We start from the raw sequence: 23,848 nt of genomic DNA, 5'->3' as shown, positions 1-23,848 counted from the left end.
TGGATGGCAATGAAGCAGAGACAACAAGCAAGCTCCTGCGACATAAGTAGAAGGGTCCGTCCCTGGAATCGCCTCGGCTCACCTGTACCGTTCCAACAAACCCTTCCAACCAAAAGAGCCCCACCCCAAAAACACTTTTGAAGTGTGATCATTGAAATCTGGAACCAAAGCAAGGGAGAAACTGTCAGCAAGTTAAAAAGATTTATTGCTATTCCAGGCTTCAGATGAGCCCAGAACTCAGGGCTGGTGTGTGGTTCAGAAGTTGTTATGGTGTAACAGGGTGGTAGAAAAATCCAGGCAGTTTGATGTCGAGGCCACCCTCTCTTCCTTGGACCCCTGCTCCAAAAGCAGCTGCTGGTGAAGCTAACTCTTGCCCATCTGCCTCATTCACCCGACAGGACTCTGAGACTGAGGCAGCCACAGCTCACAGGTGAGAGGCTGTCCATACCTCTCCTAGCACTGGAAGTGCCTTCTCCTTGGGACCGGACTCTATGGCTTTGGCCCTGTGGAGGGAGAAATGGTGCCACAGGAGTTGTCTTAAGAAGACAAAGCATGCACGGTCTGAGATCAGAGGTTGTGAAGTGGCCACCCATGAGCCAGTCCGTTTGGGATACATCACACTGCACAGCTTTTTTAAAAAATCATTAGCTGCCAATCTTTTAAAATGGTAAGATTTCATATACAAATCTGGATTTTTGGCTTCTCTAGGAGTAAACAATGAAACTTTTTTTTTGAGACAAGAGTCTCACTCTGTCACCAGGCTGGAATATTGCCAGTATCTGGCAATACTGGGCCCACACCATTCTTACGTGGCACTGACTGGTCATAGCTAGGTAGCAGTTGTCTTCACAGACTCGCTATGCACTCTCCAACTTACTCCAGTCCTTGTCACCCTTAATTATATTTCCAACTGGAGACCAGGCCTCAGAGGCCTTGTATCAATGGGCACATGTGCTGTGACTTTCTGTATAAGAAATATTTACATTGTAATAGTATCTTTACTCAAAAAGGAAAAATCAGCTGGGTGTAGTGGCTCACAACTGTAATTCAGCACTTTCCAAGGCCAAGTGAGCAGACCACGAGGTCAAGAGATCGAGACCATCCTGACCAACACGGTGACACCCCATCTCTACTAAAAATACAAAAATTAGCCAGGCGTGATGGTGGGCGCCTGTAGTCTAAGCTACTTGGGAGGCTGAGGCAGGAGAATCGCTTGAACCCAGGAGGCGGAGGTTGCAGTGAGCCGAGATTACACCACTGCACTCCATCCTGGTGACAAAGTGAGATTCTGTCTCCAAAAAAAAAGGGAAAAGTCGAAATCAAGCCTGGAAGCAACTTGTTTCTCATGGTTCTTGTCACTCATTTAAGTCTCTTGCTAAGCCCTGCGGGAACCTGAGTTTGTAAACAACGGAGCACCCCTAATATCTCCCCCAAGGGATTCCTCCCCCCGACCCTACCTCTCCAGGATACACTGCACCCTAGTATTAATTGGGCAAATCTAGAAAGGAAATTAAAATTAGTCACAGAAGTTAAGGGAAGAATAAACTAAGAGCAAATACTTTCGCCCCTTCATTGTAACGGGGGGGTTGGAGGAGAACAAAAACGTTAATACTCTCACTTTGCTTTTATCTTAGTGACAAAAAAAAAAAAGAGTGAGAGAGAGAAAGTCATAAAGATTCTTCAGGTCCTAAAACACTCTGGTTCCCATTCCTTAACTGCTTTGGAAATGAACGAGGCTCTTTAGAGAGAAAGAGCGAATGTTAACCGGGATGAGTAACATGGTCAGCCCAGCAGATGCCCCGGGCTATCAAGAACTGCCCAACTCATCCTCCCTTAGGTCAGGGCTGCTTGTCCCAGCCTAAAATGTAAGTGGCACAAAATGATTTTCAGTGAGCGTAGCGGACTCATTGTAGAAAGAGGATTAAAGGGGGGCAGAGAGGGGGAGTTTGGCCTTGGCAAACACAAAACAGAGGAAAAGTGACCTTCCTCACACTGCTCCATTCTGCTGTGGCAGATGCCACGTTATACGCCCTTTAGAGAGGCAGCGATCTTGATGCAGCCCAGACGCTTCCCACGGTTGCTCAGGATGCTCTCTATGCGGTAGTTCCCAGTGGTGAGCCAACTGGGCAGCTCCAGGTGAGGCACAACGAATTCGCTCTTGGGCAGTGAGTAGGTTCCCTGTGGGAAAGCCAGTGGACAGCCAGTCAGTGGGAGCCTACTGATGGGGTCTTTCTCCTAGAGCCACTGCTAGGATTGTAGCCATGAACTACCACCCCTCTTCCCATTCTCGAAACCACCACACAAGATTAGAGACTGCCATAGCACTGTACAGCATGGATTATTATGGGAAAAGGGCCCTGAAGATCACGTCTAAGTTCAAGTCTCCCATTTCATAGATGGATAACTGAGGCTCCCGAAAGATAAGTGATTCCTGATAGGTCACACTGGCTTACAAATCCAGAGACATGCAGATCTGCAGGAGGAGAATGCAAAGACCCTTCTCTCCAAACCCCATCTCTTTAGCCACAGGGCTAACGCTCTCTCCTCCCTAAGTACTTACTTCTTTGAAGGGACAGTGGCAAGGAAGCCCATAGGTACGCAGGGGCTCTGGGCAGGGCTCCCCAGTAGGAATTAACATGTCAAGTACATCACAGAAGTCTTCAAAGGTACAGCTGCCAATGTAGTCTGTGCATGGGATCTTGATCCAGAGGCCAGCCACTTCCTTCTCCAGAACTAACTCCACCTGGTAAAAAAAAAAAAAAAAAAAAAAAGGTTTGAAAAAGGTTATAAGTATAAATTCCAGGGCAAACATAGCAGCTCTTCTGTCTCTTCAAAAAAGCAGCAATATAGTTTAATCAAAGAATTTTTAACTGGATGAGATCTTAGAGACAGTCTGTTCCAGGAATGGCAACACTGTGGCTCATGTGTGAGTATAGTGTATTATTGTGCCCATGGCAGACATTAATAATCAAATGTGAATTTTCCCCCTACACTGAACTATACATAGACTTAGAATTCTTTTTTTTTTTGTATCATGGCTCACTGCACTCACTGCAGCCTCAACCTCCTAGGCTCAGCTGATCCTCCTGCCTCAGCCTCCCATGTAGTTGGGAAACACAGGCAGGCACATGCCACCATACCCAGCTCACTCTGTATTTTTTGTAGAGATGGGGTCTCACTTTGTTGCCCAGGCTGGTCTGGAACTCCTGGCCTCAAGCAATCCTTCCACCTCGCCTCCCAAAGTGCTGGGATTACAGGCCTCCCAAAGTGCTGGGATTATAGGTGTAAGCCATCATGACCAGTCCATAGTCTTAGAATTATTTAGGTGGTCACTACCCATTGATTGACTCTAACACTTGCATTGAAATGCACTTGTCATCTAACTGCTAATTGGTTAACTGTGGCATTGTTTCCTGGGCTTTCCTTCTGAGCCCAATTTCCGCCCCAGAATCCTTTTCTGCATAGGACTTCAGGTAGTTACTACCAACTGATGAGCTGGTTACCAAAATGAACCCAACTGGCTGCTCCTGGGTCACATTTTCTCTCTACAGCCACAGAAGACAGAATGAAGAACAACAGGAATGTATAGAAAGATCACCTTGGGACTGGTATAAAATCATAGCTAGGTTACAACAGATGGAGCTACCGCAAGGAGTAGGGGGCTCCCTGACTCAGCTGGGAAAGCTACAAAAGACTCTTGTGCCTGGAGTCGAGCTGGGTGAGAAGCTCTAGAGCACACTTCACACCTCCATGCTGTCGTGACTTTGCTCCCGTTTTGGAGGTTGAAGCTGACCAGGAGGAAGTGGCCAGAATTTCATGGCGAATGTCCCAGTTGTGCCGGGCACGTGCTGAACAGTCACCATGTATTAGTTGCCTCTAGTGTCAAATGAGTTGTCCTTTAGAACCATGTCCATCACCCACCAAAGGTATCAAGGTAAAATTCTAAGGAAAGAGTACTAGGAAATTAGCTTTCTCAAATATCTGATTCCTTATCGGCGTTATGGCAAGAAATCACATTTTTAGGATCCCTTTCAGCTCTGACATTCTAATATTCTAGGAATCCCAGCCTCTAGGCTCACTTTATTTGGGGCTCTGTTTCTAAGAGATAAATCCTGGATGGGCACTTATATCCTCAGAGGCTGCTGGGCTCAGGCTGGTTCCCAGGCCACAGACTCAAGTCTTCCAGATGCCCCAGATGTCGAGATACTAGCTGCCTTCCTGCCTTCCTCCAGGCCCAGAAAGAACAAAGAAGTCAGCACATCCTGTGTTCTGAGTGGACAAATTCAAATTGCTCCTCTCACTGGCCTCATCTGCTGCTAAGACATACCCATTATCTCCACCACTGGCCACACAGCACCCTCTCAGCCCTCCTCTCTCTCATCAAACCTGCTTCTACCCCGCTGCCTAGGAAAAGTCAGAGGGCCTAGGTTGGAATGCTAGTTCTGCCACTTGCTAGTTTTATTGTCCCCTTGGGTGAGTTGCTTAATCTCTCTCAGTGGCCATCCCCTTACCTTTTTTTTTTTTTTTTTGAGACAGAGTTTCACTCTGTCACCCAGGCTGGAGTATAGTGGCGCGATTTTGGCTCACTCTAAACTCTGCTTCCTGGGTTCAAGTGATTCTCCTGTCTTAGCCTCCTGAGTAGCTGAGATTACAGGCATGAGCTACCACGCCTAGTTAATGTTTTTGTATTTTTAGTAGAGATGGGGTTTCAACATGTTGGTCAGGCTGGTCGCAAACTCCTGACTTCAAATGATCCACCTGCCTCGGCCTCCCAAGGTGCTGGGATTATAGGCGTGAACCTCAGCCTCACCTCATCTTCAAAAATGGGATATTTTAGAGTGCCCACCTCTCTCACAGGTCCCATTGAGAGGGAAATACAAGCACTTCGCACAGTGCCTGAAATCAAAAGCTTCCTCCTCCGTGATTTCTGCCCTGCCTTTTTCCTTAGCCAATACTCTCTCCTTGTGTCGCCAATACCGTAATGAGAATGTTTGAACCAGTTATGCCCTGAGCGAGAGCACGCAGCAGAGGAGGACAAGTCCTGCCAGCGATCCTCCCACCAGGCTGGAACCTGTAGGGCTGCATCTACCAGAAGGGGTAGTGCCTCCCTCATCTCTACTTCTACCCCCAGCACAGGACCAGCACGACACAAGAAGTGTACTGAACTGAAGTCAACAGAGGGTTCTAAGGCAGCAGCCACGCTTACCATTCGGAAATTACAAATGATGGCTCATTTCTGATTCTCAATCTATTTGCTACTATGACTCAGAAAAGGAAGCGAGGCGGAGTAACGAGCCCAGGCATGTATATGACTTTGGGTGCTGGGGGAGCCAAGTTATCAGGCCTGAAAGGCTGGAATAAGACAAATACAGTGACAATTTATAATTCTCAAGGATGGGAAAACCAGGGTCCCACAGGCTGGAACTTGAGGGAGGGCTGGGCAGTGGCTATGCCAGATCCCATGGAGCAAGTCAAAAGAGAAAAGGGAGCTCCTGAGCAGGCTCCAGTCTTACCCATGGCCATGGAATCTGGGATATCTAACTTTTAAAAATTGCGGCTGGGGTCAAATCCACCCAGGTCGCAGATTTGACTTTTGATTAAAGAAATTTCACTACAGCAAGATCAGAGGAAGAGAGGATGGCAGCTGCTTTCTTGGGTTTGGGCAGTCACTCTCCTCTGGGCCTCAGTGTAACAAGGGGTCGAAGCCCCACGGACCCCAAGAGTGCTCCAGGCTCATCTAGAGCTTAGTTCTGGGCAGCTCTCATAAGCGGGTCTGCTGGGCAAGGGGAGAGTTCTGGAACTGAATCTGCAGCACTCCTCTCCCCTCCCCTGCAAATACACCAAGCACTAAATCTACCTCCCTGCCAGTAAAAGCTCAGGAACCAAACCCCAAGATAAACACACCAGCTTTGTCCATGCTAACAACTAGCTTTGTGACCTGGGGCAAGTTGCAACCTTTCCTGAGACCCTTTGTGCCTCATCGTCTCTTCTCCCCAGCAAGTGGTCAGAAGAGCTTTCATCTAATAGTTGATATGCACATATCTGAAAAAAGAACTGAACCAAATATATATATATATATATAGAAGAGAAATATTGGGGGCTGGGCGTGGTGGCTCACTCCTGTAATCCCAGCACTTTGGGACGCCAAGGCAGGCGGATCACCTGAGGTCAGAAGTTCGAGACCAGCCTGGCCAATGTGATGAAACCCCATCTCTACTAAAAATACAAAAATTAGCCAGGCGTGGTAGCGCACACCTATAATCCCAGTTACTCTGGAGGCTGACGCAGGAGAATCCCTTGAACCCAGGAGGTGGAGGTTGCAATGAGCCAAGATTGTGCCACTACACGCCAGTCTAGGCAACAGAGTGAAACTCCATCTCAAATAAAATAAAATAAAATAAATAAATAAATAAATAAATTGGGGAAAGAGAAGGAGCAGAGGGGACCTGAGGCCAATTTTTACTAAGCACAAGTGACAGTAAAGACAGAGGAGGTTATGTAGGCCCAAATTTATGACAGGTAATGAGGCAATGGAAAAGAAGAGTAGCGAGTAAAACCCATCTTAATGATTTGTGAAGAAGCCAGGAAAAGCAGGCTGAGGGCAGAAGATGGGGTTTGCCAGCTGCTTGTTTCCAAGTCAGTTGCATAGCCCTGTCCCTGGAAACGCCATTAGTGGTTGCATGGTGATGGCAGCAGAGGGAGCATGGCGGATGGCCTACCAGGAGAGCCCACACTCTAGATTCAGTAGAGGGAGCACACAAATAAATGTGTGTGACCCTGGCAGAGAAACAGTCCAGTGTCCATACATAGGGAATGATTCCATCCTTTGGCCCAGATCCAAGGGTACAGGGCTTGACCCCCTATCGCTTGAGGAACCGTAATGGAAATACAATGACTCTGCTAGGAAAAGACTTGGTAGGAGGTGCAGGGGAGCTGAAAGCCGCCACATATCCGGGACTTGTGTCTGGGTCAAGAGGCTGCAGGATAAGACAGATACTAATCGAAATGTTCACAAGATCTAACATGTACTGAGCACGTCCTGGGTGCCAGGCCCTGTGCAAAGCACTCTCTACATTATTTTCTTTTTTTTTTTTTTTTTTTTTTTTTTTTTTTTGAGACGGAGTCTCGCTCTGTCGCCCAGCCCAGGCTGGAGTGCAGTGGCGCGATCTCGGCTCACTGCAAGCTCCGCCTCCCGGGTTCACGCCATTCTCCTGCCTCAGCCTCCCGAGTAGCTGGGACTACAGGCGCCCACAACCGCGCCCGGCTAATTTTTTATATTTTTAGTAGAGACGGGGTTTCACCGTGGTCTCGATCTCCTGACCTTGTGATCCGCCCGCCTCGGCCTCCCAAAGTGCTGGGATTACAGGCGTGAGCCACCGCGCCCGGCCACATTATTTTCTAACTCGGGTATTGCTCAAGGAAAGCCCATAAGGTAGGAGCTGTGATTAAGACAGGTCTAAGGGTAATGACAGAAACACAGATTCCAAATCAGGAATCTTCTAAATAATTAAGACAAAACTGGTACCAGAATAGATCTGGATCAGGAACAGACTGAAGGGCATAGAGGAACAGCATATAAAGGTAGCAATTTTAGCTAGAGAGGAAAGGACCGTAATAAATGGTGTTGCAATGGATATATGAAAAGTCTTCATTGTTTTCTAAGAAAATATAAAAACATACACCCCTAAAATAGTCAATGGATGGAAACAAACAGGTTATTCCCAAAGTAAATACAAAAGGCAAATAAACTTATGAATAGACATCTGCACTCACTAGGAATGATGCAAGTTGGTTCAAACATTGGGAGGCACTTTGGCAATAAGTATCAAAAGACCTAAAAACTGTGTATCTAGATAATCAGAAAATTATAAAAAGATGTACTGTAAGAATAATTTCTACAAAGGTGGTTATTATAGCAAAACAAAAAACAAACAAAAAATACTCTGGCCAGGTACAGTGGCTCAAGCCTATAATCCTAGCACTTTGGGAGGCCGAGGCACGCAGATTGCCTGAGATCAGGAGTTCAAGACCAGCCTAGCCAACATGGTGAAACCCCATCTCTACTAAAAATACAAAATTAGTGGGATGCAATGGCAGGTGCCTGTAATCCTAGCACTTTGGGAGGCTGAGGCAGGAGAATCGCTTGAACCCGGGAAGCAGAGATTGCAGGGAGCTGAGATCGCACTACTACACTCCAGCCTAGGCGACAGAGTAAGACCCTGTCTCAAAACAAAGAAAGAAAGAAACAAAACTTACCCTGGAAACAAACTAAATGTTCAACAATAGACTTGTTATACAAATTATGAAAGATCCACATCAGAATATTTCTGCCATTAAAAATGATTGGGTGGACTGAGCGAGGTGGCTCACGCCTATAATCCCAACATTTTGAGAGTCTGAGGCAGAAAGATTGCTTGAGTCCAGGAGTTTGAGACCAGCCTGGGCAACACAGGGAGGCTCTGTCTCCATATAAAAAATTAAAAAATTAGGTAAGCATGGTGACAGGCGCCTGTGGTCCCAGCTACTCAGGAGGCTGAGGTGGGAGGATCCCTTAAGCCCAAGGCTGCAGTAAGCCATGATCACACTACTGCACTCCAGCCTGAGCAACAGAGTGAGACATTGTTCTAAAATTACAATAAATTAAAATAATTAAATAATGATTGGGTTATATACAACTCAAAAAATTGACTAAGTAGAGTTACCTAATCCTTGGAAACAGATATGGAACATATAGTATGATGCAAAAAAAAAAAAAAAAAAGCAAGTATAATAGCACATCTCATATAATCCCATGAGTATAAGTGTATATATATTTACAAACACATAAAAATTCTGACTGGATATTTAAAGAGCAAACACTGACTATCTCTAGGATTTAGATTACTGGAGGACATTTACAATGAGCACTGCCTATTATACACATCCATTAAAAATAAATATGTATGTCATATATGTAATTGTATGGGGGAAAGTTGCAAAGAATATCCTGTAAGATGTTAAAAGTGCTTACCCCTTATCACTAGGTAGTGAGATTTCAGGTGATATTTATTTATTTATTTAGAGACAGAATTTCACTCTGTCACCCAAGTTGGAGTGCAGTGGTGCGATCTTGGCTTACTGCAACCTCTGCCTCTTGGGTTCAAGCAATTCTCCTACCTCAACTTCCTGAGTAGTTGGGATTACAGGCACATGCCACCACGCCCAGCTAATTTTTATATTTTTAGTAGAGATGGGGTTTCACCATGTTGGCCAGGCTGATCTCAAACTCCTGACCTCAAAAGATCCGCCCACCTCAGCCTCCCAAAGTGTTGGGATTACAGGCGTGAGCCACCACACCTGGCCTATTTTATTTTATTTTTTGATGACTTCTGTTTTCTAAAGTGACTACATATTACTGGCTAATTGGTATATCGATTTTATAATTAACAACAAAACCGAATTGGCCAACCAGAGTAGTCAGACAATAACGAGCCATTGGCCATCAGGCCCAGAGAAGGCCAGGACGCTCCTGCCAGGCGCAAGGTATCCATCACTCCTGCCCTCACCAGGAAGTTGCTGGCGCTGACATCAGAGATTCCTTTCAATCCCATGATCCTGAGATTCCATGAACCTGTGAAAGAGTGTCTGAATCTACATGTCCTGTACTATTCTCTGGGAATCCAGGATTCTGAAATTCTTCACCGTTCCCCAAGCATACATGCCACAGTGCCCCTGCTGGCCAGACCTGCACCTCCCCTTCACTACCCACCCCCAGGCTCACCTTCAGAGGAGAACTCAGAGGAACACTGGTGCTGCCCACGACACCGACAGTCACGTTCCCAGGAATGAGGATGGGGTCAGGCTCCAGAGTCAGGCTTCTGATCACCGCAGGGTCCTTTCCTTCATCACAGTTATCCCAGGAGAAGCTACCAAGCTGGGATGGCCGGGGACAATCAGGCAGCAAGGAAGGAGGAGAAGTAAAAGGTTGAAAAGAAACTATCACAGATCACAGGAAAAACGAGCTCCTGGCAGCGTGACCTTGGGTGAGGCACCCCCATCCCTGAGCCTCCTCTATGAGGTTCCATACCTATGAACCTGGGATAACACTTGTCCTACTCATTTCATAGGCAGGACTAAACTAAAAGACTTAAAAGACATAATCTCCCAAAAGTATACTGTAAATTATAAGGCAGGATATGACAGACCTGGAACTTCAAAACCGGAGACTGACCTAATCGTCCTTTGGTGGGCACCTTCTCTGACTTCCCTCCTCCCTGCTGCCCGCTCCTCTCCAGCCAGCCTTGGGATCCCAGCAGAGGGCAAGCTCCTGGAGGATTCAGCTCTGCAGCCCACACCCAGGACCTTGTTCATGTCACACCCCACGCCCAACCCACAGCCAGGAACAATGGGAAACACAAAACACAATGGGAAATCTAACGGCATCTGAAATCCCACTCTCAAGGGGCAGGTGATTAACTCAGGAAGGAATAGGACACTCATGAAAACATCCCCAGTGGATCACTTGCTGATGAATAATCCCCAGTGAATGGACTTCCCCAGTCCTAACCAGTGTCTTCTTCCCATCCCACTTCTCAGGTCATGTGCCCACTAGGGTCACCCGCCACCCCTCTGCTGAGCTGCTCCTCCTGTTCCTCCTCCACATCCCCCAGGTCTCCTGATTCCACCACCACTACATCTGCATGTGACTGCATGTGACCACCACTCTGCACTCCAACAGGACCCTGTGTGATTTTTTTTTTTTTTTGAGACGGAGTCTCACTCTGTCACCCAGGCTGGAGTGCAGTGGTGTGATCTCAGCTCACTGCAACCTCCGCCTCCCGGGTTCACGCCATTCTCCTGCCTCAGCCTCCCAGTAGCTGGGACTACAGGCGCCCACCACCATGCCCGACTATTTTTTTGTATTTTGTTTAGTAGAGACTGAGTTTCACTGTGTTAGCCAGGCCTGTCTCGAACTCCTGACCTCATGATCCCCCCGCCTCGGCCTCCCAAAGTGCTGGGGTTACAGGCGTGAGCCACCGCTCCCGGCCTGTCTGATGATCTTGAACACCTCCCACACCGTGAAGACTCTCTGCCCACCCACTCGCACCTCTCCCAGCCCCCTGGAGGCCACCTATGAGAGACTGTTGGCATTCCCTCCATCCACACCCTGTCTCAGAGAGAAAACCTGCCAGTCCCACACCCCCAAGTTGATGCCCACCTTCAATACTCCCATCACTGACTGGATCAAGATGGATCACTTAACCCCAGCTAGGCTGACAGATTCTCTCTGCCCAATTTTGGAATTAAGGCATAAAAGGCTGGGGATACAGGGTTTTTGTGCTGTCACTGGATCCTAACTTTTGTTTGTTTTTTTTTGTTTTTTTTTTTTTTTTTTGAGGCGGAGTCTCGCTCTGTCGCCCAGGCTGGAGTGCAGTGGCGCAATCTCGGTTCACTGCAAGCTCCGCCTCCCGGGTTCCCACCATTCTCCTGCTTCAGCCTCCCGAGTAGCTGGGACTACAGGCGCCGCCACCGTGCCCGGCTAATTTTTTTGTATTTTTTTAGTGGAGACGGGGTTTCATTGTGTTAGCCAGGATGGTCTCGATCTCCTGACCTCGTGATCCGCCCGTCTCGGCCTCCCAAAGTGCTGGGATTACAGGCTTGAGCCACCGCGCCCGGCCTGGATCCTAACTTTTGGATTGAGGCCAGACCATCTAGATCTGTGATCCATGACCAAGCAGAAGTTAATGAAGGGATAAGAGCTACAGGCTCTGTTGGTCTGTGGAAAACGGAACAGATGAAGTCCCACTTCCCTATCTATAAAAGCAGTATGGAGTAGCAGTGAAGGGCACAGCTTTGGAGAGACATGGGTGAATGACAACTTTAGCCAAACAGCCCGGGGTGGAAATCATATTTCTGCCACACTTACCATGTGATTTTATAGGCCAATTTCACCTTTGGAGTCTAAATTTCCACATCTTTTAACTGGAGGCATTTCTACCTTCCTCTCCAGGATGTTGCAAGGGCTAGAGTATGTATGTAAAGCTCATAACCCAATGCCAGGCACAACGCACGCGAGCCGGCTCACTAAATGGGAGCCATTAGCATCCTAGCCTCCGCTTCCTGCCGGCAGCTCCATGAGATGTCTTGTAGCTCTGTAATAAACTTCCCCTTTAGCTGAGCTTTTAGGAATGGGTTCCTACCCCTTGGAATGAAAGGTCATGTCATGACTAAGAAAGGCAGGACAGGATAGTTGCCAATAAATGTTTCCTTCAACAATCATTTCACAAATATTTATGGAGCAATGATGATAGGCCCTGGGCTAAGTACTGTGGCAAGAGTGGTAAACAATCACACCTGGCTCCTGCCCTGCCTTGAGGAGCTTACCGTCTAATGTAAATAAATATCACCCACTGTGATTTGTGAGTGCCACAAAGGAAAAGAGCAGAAGGTAATGCTGACAGCAACAAAGGACTCACTTAGATAGGGTGGTGGGGAAGTGATACTTAAGCTGGACGCTTGGGGGATGAGGAGTCAGACATGTAAGTGCAGGCCAGGCTGAGGGAACTCAGGCAAAGGCCCCGAGGCACAAAGAAGCTTGACTGCTCTAGGAACTGGGAGAAGGCCATGGGCTAAATGTAGTGGATGAGGGACCCAGATGAGGTTGGAGGGGTGGCAGGGTCATTTAATGCAGGACCCCACAAGCCATAATCGGGAGGTTGCTTTTACTATAGGTGCGTGGAACCCCACTGAAGGCCAGTGCTACACTGTGATTTGTGGTTGTGAACAGACTGAAAGTGGTCAAGGGAAAGAATGCCTGGAATTAAGAGTCAGGCTGGAGGGCAACATGGGAGCAGGACTAGTTTTCTGGGTGGGGCTGCTTCACAGATTCTAAGGCAGTCTGATCCACACAGAGGATTGATTCCGGGCTGGGGGTGGGGGTAGGGTATCCAGAGTCCAGAGTACCTATTGGAGAAGAATCCCTTCCCCTCTCCTAAGCTCTCCTTTCCCCAGGTCCTGGGGGAGACGTAACAAGATGGCTTCCTAAGGGTAGTGCCCGGCTAGCTGTCTCTGTAGTGACAAATTCTGCTGCTGAGTCCAGGCTCATAGGGAAAGGGAGGTGTCATGGATTAGCAGTGCCCACCAAGGCCAGGCTGGTCACCAGATATCTGTCATCCCAGCCTAGGCCAACAAGTGGGAAGGGGTGGCACAAGACGGAGGGGAAAGGCACAGCTCTGGAGGCAGAGATATGGGTACTACAGGTATGAGTTAAAACCCAGCTCAGCCAGTCTCACTAGCTGAGACCATGGCTAAGTTAACCCCTTAGAGGTTCAAAATTTCCTCATTTATTACGTGGACATAATGGTATCTTCTCACGGGACTATTGTGAGGGCAAGATGTTTGTATACAGAAAGCACAGGGCACAACTCCTCAAGACTGTCAGGCTCATGAATAAACAAGGAAAGACTAAGAAGCTGTCATAGGCCAGAGAAGAGTGGGGACTACAATGATACGTGTCATGAAATGGCAATGCAGTACCCTGGATTGGATCCTGGCTCAGAAAGAGGGCATTAATGGGAAAACTGGTGAAATCCAAACAAAGTCTAGAATTCAGTTAACAGTAATGTACTAACGTTGGTTTCTTAGTTTTGGAGATATGTACATGTAAGATGCTAACAGGAGAAACTGAGTCAGGATTATATAGAAATTCTATATTATCTCTGTAACTTTTCTTTCTCTCTTTCTTTTTATCTTGAGACAGGGTCTCACTCTGTTACCCAGGCTAGAGAGCAGCAGCCACAATCTCAGATCACTGCAACCTCTGCCTCCTAGGTTCAAGTGATTCTCCTGCATCAGCCTCCCAAGTAGCTGGGACTACAGGTGTATGCCTGGCTAATTTTTGTATTTTTAGTAGAGACAGGGTTTCACCATGTTGGCCAGGTTGAGGATGGTCTCGATCTCCTGGCCTCAAGTGATTTGCCTGCCTCGGTCTCCCACAGTGCTGGATTATAGAGGTGAACCACCACGCACCGCTGCAACTTTTCCATAAACCTAAAATTATTCCAAATCTTTTTTTTTAGGAAAAAAGCACATAGCTCAATACATAGCACATAGTATGTGTACAACAAATGACAGCCACTATATAGCACTATAGTCTATTAAGCGTCTACTATATGACTAGCATGGGGCTAGATATCCTCCCCTGTTATCTAACACTCATCACAGCCCGTAGTCACAAGATCAGTTATGCTAGAAGAGGAACTGAAATTCAGGTTTCCTGATGTTCACTCACTGTCACCCCCTGCTCCCCCAGTTTTTATCTGGCCCAGGGACTCAAGGTCAGGCCTCTGAATCACATGAGCCCTGAGATGTAGGTGCTGTGTGATTTTGAGTGACCTTTATAATGTCTCAGAGCCTCTTCAAAACTGCCAATCTAAGACCTAGTCTGAGATGGCATCCATACCCACAGCATAAATGAGAACAAGTTTGTAGGGTAAGCTAGCAGCCTCTAGCCAGACTCCACCTCATAGCGGCCAGCCCTGGAGCCAAGAGAAACATTCCCAGCCAATATTCAGGAACAAGGTATAAATTCTCCAGGCAAATGAAAGGAATCAAAAGTTCCACATTCCTTCATTCAACAAGCAAAACAGACTTTCTGCCTCGGGGGCACAGTGAGGCCAAGCCCACAGATTTATATGGCTTTATTTGTTTCTGATTTTAGAACTTTTCCATCAATGAATGCATTTCCCTTCACTGACGAGATTCAGGTTAGCACCATCTCACCCATGGTACAAGATGAGGAGACCAAGACTCAGGGAATCCAGGGATTGAGACAGGGGAGGGATCAGAAGCCAAGCCTCCCTGCTTTCAGTACCACACACTTTCCCCTACACAGCACTGTTCCTCACTCTCAAACACTTCCAAGATGGTAGGAGGGAGGGGATCAGGGGTGGACCTATCCCTTTGCTACCAGAAATGTTTGATGTCTTGGCTAGCAGCCAAGAGGCAATGGAATTGGTTTTTTGTTTTTGGGGTTTTTTTGTGAGATAAGGTCTCACTCTGTCACCCAGGCCGGAATGCAGTGGTACAATCTCAGCTGCGGCCACGACCTCCCAGGCTCAGGCGATCCTCTTACCTTAGTCTCCCGAGTAGCTGGGACTACTGGTGCACACCACCACGCCTAGCTAATTTTTGTATGTTTTGCAGAGATGGGGCTTTGCCATGTTGCCCAGGCTGGTCTTGAACTCCTGAGCTCAAGCAATCTGCCCACCTCAGGCTCCCAAAATGCTGGGATTACAGGTGTGCACCACTGCACCTGGTCTTGGGTTTTTTTTTTTTAATTGACAAACCACAGTTGTATACATTTACGGGGTGCAATGTGAAATGTATTCTCTTGGTTGTTTTGAAATGCACACAGTTCCTGACTTACTGTGGTTTGACATACCATTTTTCCACTTTACAATCGTGCCTAAGTGACAAATATTCAGCGGAAACTGTACTTTAAGTATCCATACTGTTTTTCACTTTCAGTACAGTCTTCAATAAATCACATGAGACACATTCAACACTTTATTATGAAACGGGCTTTGTGTTAGATGATGTTGCCCAACTGTAGGCTAATGTAAATGTTCTGAGCATGTTTAAGGTAGGCTAGGCTAAGCTATGATGCTCAGGTTAGTTGTATTAAATCCATTTTCAACTTAATGGTATTTTCAACTTACGATGGGTTTATCAGAACGTAACCCCATGGAAAGTTAAGGAGCTTCTGTATGTAATACATTACTAACTATAGTCACCCTGGTGTGCAATAAATCTCAAAGCCTACTGCTTAGCAGAACTCAGTGGCCCCACACCTGTAGTCCCAGCTACTCAGGAGGCTGAGGTGGGAGGACTGTTTTGAGCCCAGGAGTTCAAGGCTGCAGTGAGCTATAATCGCCCCACTGCACTCCAGCCTGGGTGACAGAGTGAGACCCCATCTCTACTCTCAACTTCTGTAAGTTCAACTTGGTTAGAATCCGCATATAAGTGAGATAATAAAACAAAACTACCATATGAACCATTATCCCACCTCTGGGCATATACCCAAAGGAACTGAAATTTCTGGGTATGTATCCAAACGAACTGAAATTTCGAAGGGCTATCTGCACTCCCATATTCACTGCAGCATTACTCACAATAGCTAAGATATGGAAATAACCTAAGTGTCCATCAACAGACACTTGATGGATAAAGAAATTATCCATCAAATTGAATGCATAAAGAAAATGTGGCATATATGCACAACAGAATACTATTCAGCCTTTAAAAGGGGGAACATCTTGTCATTTGAAACAACATAGACTGAATCTATGAAGCTAGTTGCAATAAGCCAGGAACTAGGCTTTTTCAGGTCAAGGGATTACAGAACTTCCCTTTCCCAGGGATCTGCAGCACGGTGTGAATGAGAAGTGAAGGAGGAAGCTTGGAGGGTAGGGGGACTGTTGTCTCAGTGGCTCACAACCAAGGGCAGCGGGGTCACAGGCCTGGTCATTTGTCACCAGATGGGCAAATCTGGATCCTCTGGCCTGGAGAAGCTCTCAAGTCCTACGTCTAAGGAAGAGCTCAGGGCATTCGAGCAGGGGAAGAGATGAGGCAACAGGCCTTATCATGGGGACATAAGGAGTGGCAGTCAGGAGTAAGGTGCAGGGTAACAGGACTGAATCTCTGGGGGCAATGCCTTAGTTTTAAGGCTCTCTGCATTTTCACTCCGGCGCTTGGAGAGAGGGCAGCAGAGTGCAGATGTGAGATGAATCTCTCCAAAAAGGGCCTGGAGCACAACAAGTCTTTACAGGCCACGCTCATTGTACAGACCGGAATCCCATAATTAGTTACTTTGGAAGGCTCTAGTGCAGAGAGCCAACTCTAGATAACGCAGTGGCCACCCCCATATCTCAGCCAGACCCGCATACCCGTAGCTGGGCCAGGAGGCTGCAAACAGCCTCTTAAAGGAGGGTGCACTCACCTTTTTCAGGTGGGCTTGCGCAGGGGCCGCGAAAAGCAAGCCCAGGGCGATCAGGACGGGAGCCTGCATCAGGGACTGCATTGAGAAGCGTGGGTCAGGGCGGAGTTAACTGCAAGGTCTGTGGCAGCAGAGGCGCCTTTAAATGCCTTCCTGTATTGGTTACGCAAAGCTGTGTATTGCTATGCAAAGCTGAGTCCAGTCACTGGCAGGTTCGCCCTGCCCCGCCCCGGCCAGAGTTTTCCCGGCCGAGAGTTGGACCGATTCCTCCCGGCTCCGCCCCCTCGCTCTTTTCATTGGAGTCTATCTCTCTAGCGTAGGTGTTAAGGCCTTCCCTCTGTGGGGCGTAGGCGGAGTTGGAGGAGAAAGGGGCGGAGCTGACTGCAAAGGAATGAATGCTTCTGAAACTGAAGGGAGCTTAGCACAAGGTTGGGACGGGATCCCGAGGGCGGGGCGAAGCTGCGCGCACGGGAGGGGCGGGGCCATGGCGCGAGAAGGGGCCGAGCGGAGTCGGGGGCAGGGCGGAGCCGAGCTTCTGGGAAGAGCGGCGCCGGGCCGGGGATGGAGCGGACCTGCGGTTTGTGCACTCGTGCCGGGACCATCACCTCCTTCCTAAAGGAAGGACCTTTGGGAAACCGCGGATTCAGTGTTTTCATCCCCAAATCTTTCTTGACAAAAATGTCAGGCTCTCTGCAGTGTTACGCTTCCCCATATCCGTGTTTTTTTTTTTTTTTTTCTTGCTTTGACACGGAGTCTCGCTCTGTTGCCCGAGCTGGAGTGCAGTAGCGCGATCTCGGCTCACTGCAACCTCCGCCGCCCGGATTCAAACGATTCTTCCGCCTCAGCCCCCCGAGTAGCTGGGACTACAGGCACGCGCCACCACGCCCAGCTAATTTTTCTGTTTTTAGTAGACACAGGGTTTCACCATGTTGTCCAGGATGGTCTTGATCTCTTGACTTCATGAATCCGTGTTTTTTTTAATAATTATGGCTGTTTTGCAAACTAACATTTAGTAACTGCTTGAAAGCATGCTAAGGACTCACGAGGGAATGCTTTTTTTCTTCCCCAATTTTAGGACTGAGGAAACTGATACACAGTGAGGTTAGCTCGCCAAGGTCACACAGCTAGGAAGGGATAGAGCAAGACTTCTTTTTAGACACCCCAACAGCCAAGATTTCGTCAGGTTAATACACGAGTTGGAGATTTGCTTTTAGATAAAACAGGGTTACTGGTACCACCAACTTACCACAAGATTGTGAACTCCACACGGGGTGGCATCATGACTGAGGCACTCATACCCAGTGCCTGATGCATAATAGACAATTTGTTGAGTACATGAATGCATGTGTAGAATTTAAAACTCACCTGATCATCTTTTTTAAAGTAAACTTTTTATTTTGGAATTAATTTTAGGTTTACAGAAAAGTTGCAAAAATAGTACAAAGTTCTCTTCGTTTCTTCTGTTGTTGAGTATGACTCCTGTGGCCTGGCCGGGGGTTCAGGCTGCAGACCCAGAGCTTCTGCTTGTGCATAACTGGGACCCCCAGGCGTGGGGGTCCTTTCAACTGCCAGCGACAAGGAGGTGGCAAAAGAATAAAAAATTAAATTTTTTAAAAAAAATCTGAGAGCATGACATTGGTACACTATTATTAACTAAGCTCCACACTTTACCTAATGATCCTCCCATTCTGATCAACTCTTCCCTTTCATCTAGCCCAACTGAGGTAGGAGAATAGAGTCTGGAGGCAGGGAACCTAAGACCATTTCACGCTGACTTCCTAGAACTAAATTGAAAGGAAAACCCTAACTTTCCACAGCTAAGTAACAAGAGGACCAGAGGCTACTCTCTCTTTGCAAACCCCCACCTTTTCTGTGCAGCAGATGGGAAATTGAAAGCACATTTCAATTGCTATGCTACATTTCAATTTCTATGTTAAAATTGCATAGAAGTGCAACTTTGTAACTTCACTTCAGCCTGATTGGTTGCTTTCCACAACCAATCAGATGTTTGCACAGGAGTGTGACCTTTGTAACTTCACTTCGTCCTCTAGTTAACCAATCAGACTGATTGTGGGCCACCATGTCATTTACATGAGGTGAACACCAAGTGGCCAATGGGAAACCTCTAGGGCGTATTTGGACCCAAGAAGATTGCGTATCTGGGCCCTTGAGCTGCTGCTTGGCCCACCCCGACACTGTGGAGTGTACTTTCATTTTTAATAAACCCTTGCTTTTGTTCTTTCATCGCTCCATTTTTTCCTTGCTTTTCTGTGTGTTTTCTCCAACTCTTTGTTCAAAAACCCCAAGAACCTAGACAACTTTCAGTCAAAACCCTCTACAGGAAACATATTTTGGCAAGCCAGCCAGGAGAGAAGGTAGGCCCAAAGCTTGGAATTGATTTTTCTCCTTTTCCCTTTTAATGCAGGGGAATCTTTCTCTCCCTCTCTCTCTTCCTTTCCAACTCGGAACCCTCAGTGGGCAGCGCCTAAGCACAGAGGAAATTGCAAGTTTCTGGCCAGGGCCACTGTCTGGTGAAACTGAAAGGCTTCCATGTCGAAGCACTTGACCACCACTGCCTGTTTAGGGTGAGGAGTCTTTTTCCTTGTTTTCATTTGACTGAGTCCTATTCCTTTTCTTTCTTTCTTTCTTTCTTTCTTTCTTTCTTTCTTTCTTTCTTTCTTTCTTTCTTTCTTTCTTTCGGAGTTCTTTTCCTTTTTTGCTTTTTCAGTCTTTCACTGGTTGTTTCCTAGTAACTCCTTGGTAATTGAGGGGAACTGGTCAGGGCCACTCTCCAGTGTTCTCTGAAGGCCAACGAGGGAACAGGGATGGCTGCCCTGCCCAGAAGGGTGAAAGACTCTTTTCTATCCTTTCTGATTATAGTCCCTGATCCCTACCTGTGTCTCGGTTGGCAGCAGCAGCTCATTCAGGGCAAACTCACACATGTTTCAGGTGACTTAAACTTTCTTATGCTAAATTCTTCCCTTCCCTTCCCTTCCCCTACTCGACTGGCTAAGGACAGAAAACCCACCCAGCTATGCAAAAAGGTTATATGAGTCAGAGGGGCCAGGCATATCATAGGTGGTCTGTGTGGTGCATGGGGAGTGGGGGTAATTCATGAAAGGGAATCTATTGTTGCCTAAATTGAAAGAGTTAAAGGGTTGGTTTAAGTGGCATGGGAAAACCTTAAGGAAAGTTCATAGTAGGAATGTCCCAGGTAAAATTTGGGTCACCTGGTGAGCCTTCCACTTTTCAAAGTCCTCTTCTCTTTTCCAGACCACTATGGGCAATTCTCCACCTATTCCACCTGATTGCCCGCTTGGCTACATCCTCCACCATTGGAATCAATTTGACCCTGACAATCTAAAGAGAAAGCATATAATTTTTTTCTGCAGTACTGTCTGGCTCCATTATGAGCTGCCCAGCCTGGAAAAAATGGGTAGTCAATGGTAGCCTTAATTATGACATCATCCTGCAATTAGACCTATTTTGCAAGAGGCAGGGCAAATGGCCAGAAATCTTGTATGTACAGACTTTCATGACCCTATACCAAAACCTAAGAATCTGTGAAACTCCCAGAACCCACCCCACAAAGGAAAGTTCTAAGGGAGAACTACATATTATAGATGACCCCCGCTTACAAGGGCCACCTGTCTCTCAGAGTGAACAGTGACCACTCCCATACAGCCCAGAAGCAAACACCAGAGACCCTACTAAGTCCCCCTCACATTCGGAGGGGAACCCTGTATTCAACTCTCCTTCCAGCCCTGCTACACCTTAGGGAAGTAGCAGGAGTTGAGGGGCCAGTCCTAGTGCAGGCCCCCTTCTCTACAACTAATATACAACAATGTAAGGAAAGGCTAGGAAGCTGTTCTGAGAATCCTAGGAAATTTGCAGATGGGTTCCAAACTTTGACCTTAGCCTTTCATCTCTCATGGAGAGATGGTCAATTCATTCTAGCAATGAATTGACCTGTTGACACTCCCTCAGAAAAGGAACACATCTTTGAGGCTGCCAGCAAGGAAGTGGATGAATTATCCGCCTGAAACCCTCAGGGCAATTACCGAGGCCCAGACACAGTTCCCACTACTGATCCTAATTGAGACTATAACGCCCCTATGGGAATGAACCACTGGGCTAAATTTCTTGAGACTGTCCTTGGAAGAATGAGAAAGGGATTAACTAAGGGAGTAAATTATGATAAAGTATGGGAGGTTACACAAGGAAAGAAGGAAAATCCAGCCATGTTTTATGGTAGGCTGGAGGAAGCCTTTAAATATATACTAATCTGGACCCTTCCTCTCCCAAAGGCAAAATATTAATGGCACAGCATTTCATTAGCCAGTCTGCCCCAGACATTAGACGTGAACTCCAAAAGCTACAGATGGGGCCACAAACTAATCAAAATCAACTTCTTGATACTGCCTTTATGGTGTATAACAATCATGACCTGGAGGAAGGAAAAAGAGAACAGAGTAAAGAAAGATGCAAGCCAAAATTATGGCAGCCATCATTGGTGATGCCCTGAACGCCCAAAGAGTGTCTAAGGGAAACCCGGAGGACCGTAAAGATAATGCCAGCAAAGGCAAGTCTTCCTTCAAATGCAAGAAAAGCAGGCATTGGGCAAAGGAATGTACTAAGTACCCCCCCTCCCCGCCCAAGGCCCCTGCTGTCAGTGCAAAGGCACCAGTCATGAACCCTAGCACTGGAGAATTGACTGCCTTTGCTCCCACGGAGGGGCTGGGTTAGGCAAAACTCTAGCAGTGCGAAAGGAGGAATCAGATGAAGACTGAAGGGGCCCGGGATCTTCCTCACTGCCCCTGTCCAGGAACATTACAATTACCTCTGGGGGAGCCCCGAGTAACTCTGGATGTCGTGGGCACCCAAATTCAGTTTCATTTTGATGCAGGGGCAAATTACTCTGTCCTTACTGCTTATGCAGGGAAACTTTCCTCCTGGTCCATGAGTGTTACAGGAATGGAAGGGAAACCACAAACCAGATTTTTTACTCATCCTTTGATTTGTCAATTTAAGAAACAAATCTTCCAACAGGAATGCCTACTAGTATCAAGCTACCCAACCCCCTGCTGGGAAGAGAGATTATGGTTAAAATAAGGGCACTACTACAATTTAAACATCATCCAGTGAAATTGCTAATAGCCAAAAATACAGACAATGTCCAAGACCACATTAATAAACAGGTTAACCTGCTGGCATTGTATACTAGAAAACCGGGGAAGGCTAAAACAGCAGTGCCAGTCAAAATACAGCTTGAAGACCCCAGCTATTTTCCTAATCAAAAATAATACCCGATTAAGCAGGAAGTGAGAAATGACCCAGCACCCATAGTTGAGGTATTACTTACCCATGGGCTCTTAAAACCCTGTTTAATTCTCCCTGCAATATCCCCATCTTACCTATTCTAAAGCCTTTAGGGGAATACTGGTTAGTAAGAACAGTTAATAAAGAAACAAGGGGAACAAAAAGAAGGATCCTGGTGGTATATGGGGTCAAAAATATATCTCCCTCAGACAGCCCAGTAGAAAGTTATAAAAGCCCTGCATGACTCTTTCCATATTGGGAGGGATGCAACTCTGATTATGGTAAACAAGCTCTTTACTGGGTCTAACTTCAGTGGCTAGGCAGGTCTGCGAAGCCTGCTCACTCTGTGCACTTAACAACCCGGGAAACAAAATGCCCCCTCTAATAGAACCAATCCAGAGGAGAGGAAAGTTTCCAGGGGGAGAGTGGCAATTAGACTTCACCTATATGCCAGCTTGCAGAGGATACAAGTTTTTGTTAGTACTAGTAGATACCTTTACTGGTTGGGTTGAAGTTTATCCTACCAGAACACAGAAGGCTAATGAGATTATAAAGGTTGTCTTAAAAGAAATAATCCCCTAGTTTGGGTTACCTCAGAGCCTCCAAAGTGATAATGTCCTGTCCTTTATCTCCAAATAACTTGAGCGGTTGCTAAGGTTCTTGGAATCAAATACCATTTATATTCAGCATGGAGGCCTCAATCCTCCAGGAAAGTAGAAACGGGTAACCAAACTCTAAAACAGGTGTTAGCTAAGCTATGTCAGGAAACATCAGAAACTCGGGTCAGCTTACTGTCCATCGCCCTCTTAAGGATCCATAATACCTCTAGAGCAAAAATTAATATAAGCGAATATAATGAAATGTTATACAGAAGGCCATTCTTAACTAATAATTACTGATCCAGAAATAGCCAGTTTAAAATACCTAGTCAACCTAGGACAATTTCAGCAGGCTTTAGAAAAGTGTGGAATTCAAAGGCTCCCCTTACTGGGAACTAACCAGCAACCCCAAATCAGGCCAGGAGATAAGGTACTTGTTAAAACACAGAAGGAGGGATCAACTGTTCAACAATTACAACCCAAATGGAAGGGACCATGTCCAGTAATACTGGCTATGCCTTCTGCCATCAAAGTACAAGGATTAGATGCAAGGATTAGATTGGGTACACCTTTCAAGGATCAAACCAGCAATACCAGAAGCTCCGGACCAGGAACCTGAAGCTTCCATCAGCCACTACACCTGTGAACTTGTGGAAGCCCTGAAGTACCTGTTTAGAAGACAGCCAAAAGATGAGTAAATGCCTACCAATTTTCCTTGGTGTCTTTGTTGCATAATTACTGTAGGCTGGATAATAGTAGTCATTGATTTTATTTTTGCAGTTTAATTGCCTTCTTCCAAATGGATGGAATCATTTCCTTTGTAGTAATTAAGCTGAATGTTTTAATTCATTTTTATAACAAACATTCCTGACAGCATAGGTATCCACACCCAAAGTTCCCATTAAGTCTTTTAACTGAATTCATTTTCTCTTGCATAGAGACTATCAAGCCTCAG

At 46.6% G+C, this 23,848-nt stretch overlaps 1 protein-coding gene, 1 long non-coding RNA gene and 1 other non-coding gene across 3 annotated transcripts; 2 read left to right on the top strand and 1 right to left on the bottom strand.

Moving 5' to 3' along the window:
• Positions 1–187: 187 nt before the first annotated feature.
• Positions 188–17,156, bottom strand: GM2A (ganglioside GM2 activator). The gene is made up of 4 exons (XM_001109570.5): positions 16,979–17,156; positions 9,761–9,913; positions 2,561–2,743; positions 188–2,178 (listed from the first exon to the last, which is right to left on the bottom strand). Exons 1-4 carry the CDS (start codon positions 17,057–17,059, stop codon positions 2,023–2,025), a joined length of 573 nt encoding a protein of 190 aa, XP_001109570.1. The 5' UTR covers positions 17,060–17,156; the 3' UTR covers positions 188–2,022.
• Positions 17,157–18,432: 1,276 nt separating this feature from the next.
• On the top strand, positions 18,433–18,555 carry LOC114679166 (small nucleolar RNA SNORA76). The gene has a single exon (XR_003730842.2). It is a non-coding gene; the product is annotated as a small nucleolar RNA SNORA76 (small nucleolar RNA).
• Positions 18,556–19,171: 616 nt separating this feature from the next.
• LOC114678946 (uncharacterized) lies at positions 19,172–23,607 on the top strand. The gene is made up of 2 exons (XR_003730594.2): positions 19,172–19,350; positions 20,249–23,607. It is a non-coding gene; the product is annotated as an uncharacterized LOC114678946 (long non-coding RNA).
• The last annotated feature ends 241 nt before the right edge of the window (positions 23,608–23,848 follow it).

The sequence above is a fragment of the Macaca mulatta genome, chromosome 6 (assembly GCF_049350105.2).
Source record: "Macaca mulatta isolate MMU2019108-1 chromosome 6, T2T-MMU8v2.0, whole genome shotgun sequence".
NCBI classification, from domain to species: domain Eukaryota; kingdom Metazoa; phylum Chordata; class Mammalia; order Primates; family Cercopithecidae; genus Macaca; species Macaca mulatta.
This window is presented reverse-complemented; position numbering and strand designations above follow the sequence as displayed.

Bases quoted from the DNA above. Each gene is read 5' to 3' on its own strand.
- GM2A (XM_001109570.5), bottom strand. From the start codon at position 17,059: ATGCAGTCCCTGATGCAGGCTCCCGTCCTGATCGCCCTGGGCTTGCTT. The intron at 9,914-16,978 runs GTGAGTGCACCC...CGGCCATCCCAG, and splicing joins CGCAAGCCCACCTGAAAAAG to CTTGGTAGCTTCTCCTGGGA. The intron at 2,179-2,560 runs GTAAGTACTTAG...GCTTTCCCACAG, and splicing joins GCCACTGTCCCTTCAAAGAA to GGAACCTACTCACTGCCCAA.